The 5437-nt window shown below is 35.6% G+C and overlaps 1 protein-coding gene across 1 annotated transcript; it reads left to right on the top strand.

Annotated features, from left to right (window-relative positions):
• Positions 1–1319: 1319 nt before the first annotated feature.
• LOC107940889 (zinc finger CCCH domain-containing protein 66) lies at positions 1320–4810 on the top strand. The gene is made up of 2 exons (XM_041117707.1): positions 1320–1520; positions 2286–4810. Exon 2 carries the CDS (start codon positions 2304–2306, stop codon positions 4416–4418), a length of 2115 nt encoding a protein of 704 aa, XP_040973641.1. The 5' UTR covers positions 1320–1520; positions 2286–2303; the 3' UTR covers positions 4419–4810.
• The last annotated feature ends 627 nt before the right edge of the window (positions 4811–5437 follow it).

Below are 5437 nucleotides of genomic sequence, written 5' to 3' on the forward strand. Positions count from 1 at the left end.
AGTGGCTTGAAGTTGAGACGTGATATTCTGTTTTGGCAATGTCACAACATAGAAGAGATGACATCACAAAGTCGACCCTGAACTTCAAAAACTTTCCAATTTGATATTGTTTTGTGTTCGGGTTGATAAAAGAGCTTTTGTAAGCTCGATTAAAACTCGAAATTGATTGCTTAACATGATTTGAATGTAATGGACACGTAACTGCACGTGTGAATGATTATTTGTTGTGCATTTGACTATAGTTGCTCCAACAACAAATGTGGCATCCTGTAACTCAGACCAGCGACCGAGTCGGATGAAAGATGTTACATATTCATAATATCTTATAAATATAATAAAATTTTCTATATTTTTATAATTTTCTATAAGGTCTAATTTTTTATAAATTTTTTTCATATTTTTATAGTATATTAAAAAAATTATGTTAAAATTTTTTATAATTATATATATTTAAATTTATTATAATATTATAATAAATTTTATTTTAAATAATTGAGAATCAATTAAGTGTTGATGTCATCATGTTATAAATTTTTTTTTTCATCGTTAAATATTTTCATCATTACTTAATGGTTTGTAGAAGATTTCAATAAAAAAAATTTATTTCAGATTCTATTAATTATAATTTTTAATTATTTTATTAAAACTTTTTTTTTTTGACATTTTAACCTATTTAAAATTCAATGCTTCGCTCACATTGCAAACGACGTTAAATTCGGGTGCGTGATTAGATTACTTCTCTTTTCCTCGCCTGTGCCTAACTTTCATTTGGGTCCCACTCTTTTTTAAACAGTGGGGTCCTTTATATGATCTTTCCATTGACTTTTCCTTCATTTGGTCTATCTTAAATTTCACTCTTCTATTTTATGAAAATTAAAAAATAGCCCATTTATTTTAATTTATTAAAATTTAATCCTCAAAAAATAAGTTATTAATTTAATTAGGTAACACTACTAAGTCTTACCGTTAAGTTAGTTATCTAAAATTTAGTAGTTGACTAATTTATATGTACAAAATTAGCAAGTTTATGTATTTATTAGTAGTAGGATTAATTTATATGTATTTTTAATGAGATAATGAAGTTTTCAAGTAATATTACCCAAGTTTTTAGTAAGAACTGATTTATATTAATTTTTAAATATTTTTTATTGTGTCTTAGAAAATATTAATTATGGATAATCTGATTAAGTATTAAAAATTAAAAATTTAATGGATAACATTTTAAAAAGGTTTAGTTGCCATTTCATGTGCATTTGCATTTGAATTTGGGGATTTCTTTTCCTTTTTCTTTTAAAGAGGGAAATGAAAGGAAAGAGCGATGGGCTCATATTTTGGACTCTTCTTATAAAAATGGAATATCAACGAAAAGTCTTTCTCTTTTCTCTTTCTTTGTTTTTTTGTTATCATTTTTTAATGCGGGTTTGAAACTTTGAAGTTTGAAGGCACCAAGCTTGCATTTTTCTTAAGGACACATTCTGGGTTCTGATCTTGTTATCACATTTGTGTTTCAAAAATCAAAGGCATGTATTCTCTTTTCCTATGTTGGTGCTCTGTTTGTGTTTGTTTGGTTGGTGAGAAAATGTGGGAAAAGAGTGAAACTTTCAAGTGTTTTGGTTGTTGGGGATAGTTACTTATTCTATGTTAGTACTATGTTTGGGAATTCTGCCTGATTGTTTTTGTATCTATAGTTAACTTTTATTGAAGATTTTGGTATTTTTTAACTGATTTTTCTGTTCTTTAATTGGTTAAAATTGTATAGGCGTGTTTGGTCGAGTAGAAAATTAGAAAGATAGATAGATAAGAAAAGAGTGTGAAAGTGAAACGAAAATGATTTTCTTGTGTTTCTGGTAAGGGAATAGATTGAGTAAATTTACTCACAAAATAAATCATTTTCAAAATTAAAAAAAAAAAAGAAATACAAGATTTCCATCATATTTAGATTTTACTTTTAGAATTTTGATTGATAAAATATAAACTGGTAAATTTCTTTTCTACCCATTCTGCCAGGACAATCTATATGCTTTGGTTTTAATTCTAGGATAAGCTTATTTGTTAGAAATTTAATGGTTAGTTTTTTAAGGATTACAACTTTATTTGTAAAGTTGAATGTTTAAGGAAAACTTATGATGTATGTCTATTTGTTTTTTTTTCTGTTAAATTCATGAATTGTGGGGTTTTAGTGTGCTCTGTTTCTCTCTTTTTATGTCAATTTCAGGCTCTGAATTTTTTGGATGAGTTGATGAGTGTTTTTCTTTTTGTTTTCTCTTTGTTTGCAATTTTTGCAGAAAGAAAAATATTTTTCAATGTGCAGTGGTCCAAAGAGCAAACAAGCTCAAACTAGTTTCTCGATGGAGGGTGAGTCTCATAAAGAAGAAGGGCTTCCTCAAAAGTTGTCTATTTTGCTAGAGTTGTCGGCTTCAAATGATCTGATTGGCTTTAGACGAGCTATTGAGGAAGAGGGTTATGACATTGATGAGTCAAGCTTGTGGTATGGAAGGAGAATGGGATCAAAGAAACTTGGGTTTGAAGAAAGAACACCCCTTTTGGTAGCTTCCATGTTCGGGAGCAAAGATGTGGTGAATTATATTATCAAAAGTGGCTGTGTTGATGTTAACAGGGCTTGTGGTTCTGACGGGGCAACGGCTCTCCACTGTGCTGCTGCTGGTGGCTCCTTTGAGTCAGCTGAGGTTGTCAAAATCTTGCTTGGCGCCTCCGCTGATACCACTTCTGTTGATGCAAATGAAAACCGGCCTAGTGATTTGATTGCTCCAGCTTTGGACTCAGCTTTTAGCTCGAAGAAGAAAATGCTGGGGTTTTTGTTGAAAGGAAAGGAAACTGTTGGTCAAATAGCGGGTTTGCATGCTCAGGTAGGAAATGAAATGGAAGGGCAAGAGCAGCAACAAAATTCAACGGCTCAGGCTTTGAAGGAAGGAACTGAGAAGAAAGAATATCCAGTCGATCTTACTCTTCCAGACATTAAGAACGGAATATATGGTACAGATGAATTTCGGATGTATACTTTTAAGGTCAAACCTTGCTCCAGGGCTTACTCTCATGACTGGACTGAGTGCCCCTTTGTTCATCCTGGGGAGAACGCGAGGAGGCGTGATCCTAGGAAATATCATTATAGTTGTGTCCCTTGCCCTGAATTTCGTAAGGGTTCCTGCAGGCAGGGTGATAATTGTGAGTATGCACATGGTATTTTTGAGTGCTGGCTTCATCCTGCTCAATATCGAACTCGTTTATGCAAGGATGAGACTAATTGCACCAGGAGGGTCTGCTTCTTTGCTCACAAGCCCGAGGAGCTTCGTCCATTGTATGCTTCAACAGGTTCAGCAGTGCCTTCTCCAAGATCTTATTCAGCTACAGGTTCCTCCTTAGACGTGGGTTCGATGAGCCCACTTGCTCTTGGCTCTCCATCTATTATGATACCTCCGACATCAACACCACCCTTGACCCCTACCGGTGCCACTTCTCCTATGGGTGGAGCTATGTGGCCTAATCAGTCTAACATCTTGCCTCCTACTTTGCAGCTTCCTGGTAGTAGGTTGAAAGCTGCGTTAAGTGCCTGGGATATGGATTTAGACATGGAACTATTTGGGTTGGAAAGTCATCATCTCCACCAGCACAAGCAGCTAATTGATGAGATATCTGGTATTTCCTCCCCAACCAGCTGGAACAATCCCTTGTCTACTGCTTCAGCCTTTTCTGCCTCTGGTAACCGAAATGGGGAATTAAATAGGTTTGGAGGGGTGAAGCCCACTAGCCTTGAGGATATTTTTGGATGTCTTGATCCTAATAATTTGCCGCAATTACATGGAAATTCACTTGACGCTGCAGCTCCTCAGCTGCAATCTCCCACTGGATTGCGGATGCGTCAGAATATTAACCAGCAGCTCCGTGCTAGCTACCCTACCAACCTAGCATCCTCTCCTGTGAGGGTGTCTCCATCCTTTGGGATTGAGCCCTCTGGGCCAACTGCAGCAACACTTTTAAGTTCGAGGTCAGCTGCCTTTGCAAACCGAAGCCAGAGCTTTATTGAGCGTACTGCTGTGAATTGTCATTCAGGGATATTTTCACCAGCTTCTTCAGCAAATGCAGTGCCTTCTAACCTTTCAGATTGGGGTTCCCCTGATGGCAGATTAGACTGGGGTATACAAGGAGAAGAGCTAAACAAGATGAGAAAATCTGCTTCTTTTGGGTTCCGAACCAATTTCAGAAATGCAGTACTCTCAATGTCATCAAGTTCTGATGAGCCTGATGTGTTTCGGGTACAGTCTCTGGCGAAGGACACTTCTTCTGGACAGTTGAGTTTGGAGGATGAGCAGCAGCAGTGTCATCTTAGTTCCGGGGGTGCGGAGATGCTCCCTGCCTGGATGGAGCAATTGTATGCGGAGCAAGAGCAGATGGTGGCCTAAAAGCAAAGCCGGCCCCCAACTTGGCTCCTAAGTTAACCATTAACTAGTTTTCTTTTCGGGTCATTTTTGTTAGAGTTGAGCTTTTGTAATTGGAATGAAATGGAGATGGGAAAAAATTGATCTCTCCCTTAGGAGAGAATACAAGGTGAGCAGAAGAGAGGGTTTCTGCTAATACTGCTCTTAGATTCTCAAGAATAATGTCTTCTTTATTCTTTTTTTGTCACAAAATTTGGTTCATTTGATGAATGGGGTTCCATATTCATCCAAGTAGAAACATGATTTGCAGAAGAGGGTTCCTTTTTCTTTTTCAATTTCTGGAGGATGTGCATATTTTATGTAACACAAACTGCTGCATTATTTAATATATATGTGTATAAGATTTCCGGTGAAAAGTGCTTGCTTATTCTTTTACTTGTTGAGGTTTTGTATTTGCTCATTTCCTCTAGGGACAGAAGGATGGATCTTTGGATGTGAGTCCCTCCCCACTTTAATCATTGTTTTTATCTTTACAATGTTATTGCTTCATCTTACTTTGGGCATTTGAAAAGGTGGGTGGCTCATTGGTTCCATGATTCTATAACGGCAATCCTGCATGCTTGTATCTTTTAAATAGCTTTCTTATTGAGTGGGATGGACACTAGAAACCTGGAAGAATGAAAAAACAAAGATTTTTTTGGCTTCTCATTAGCAAAAAATAGAAATAAAAAATAGAGCTTGATTTTCTCCACATTCATTAAGGTTTCTTGGGGATGTAGAAATCAAATGATGAAAAATCTTGTTCAAATAAATTAGAGAAAGGCTGCTGCCGGCATTTGCCTGCTTTGGGATTGTTTTATTTTGGTGTCGTGAGGTTTTTAATATTTTCTCAAATTTATTTGTTTAATGTGCGTAAAATAAAAGAATTATTAGAAATAAATCTGACAATTAAATTTGTTACATATTGTGAAAGCAATACGAATAACAGAATTATTAACCATCAAGTCTCAATTTATCCTCAAATAAAAGAATTATTTGTTTAA

The sequence above is a fragment of the Gossypium hirsutum genome, chromosome A07, assembly GCF_007990345.1.
Source record: "Gossypium hirsutum isolate 1008001.06 chromosome A07, Gossypium_hirsutum_v2.1, whole genome shotgun sequence".
Lineage (NCBI taxonomy): Eukaryota > Viridiplantae > Streptophyta > Magnoliopsida > Malvales > Malvaceae > Gossypium > Gossypium hirsutum.

Coding starts and splice junctions, on each gene's coding strand:
- LOC107940889 (XM_041117707.1), top strand. CDS start 2,304: ATGTGCAGTGGTCCAAAGAGCAAACAAGCTCAAACTAGTTTCTCGATG.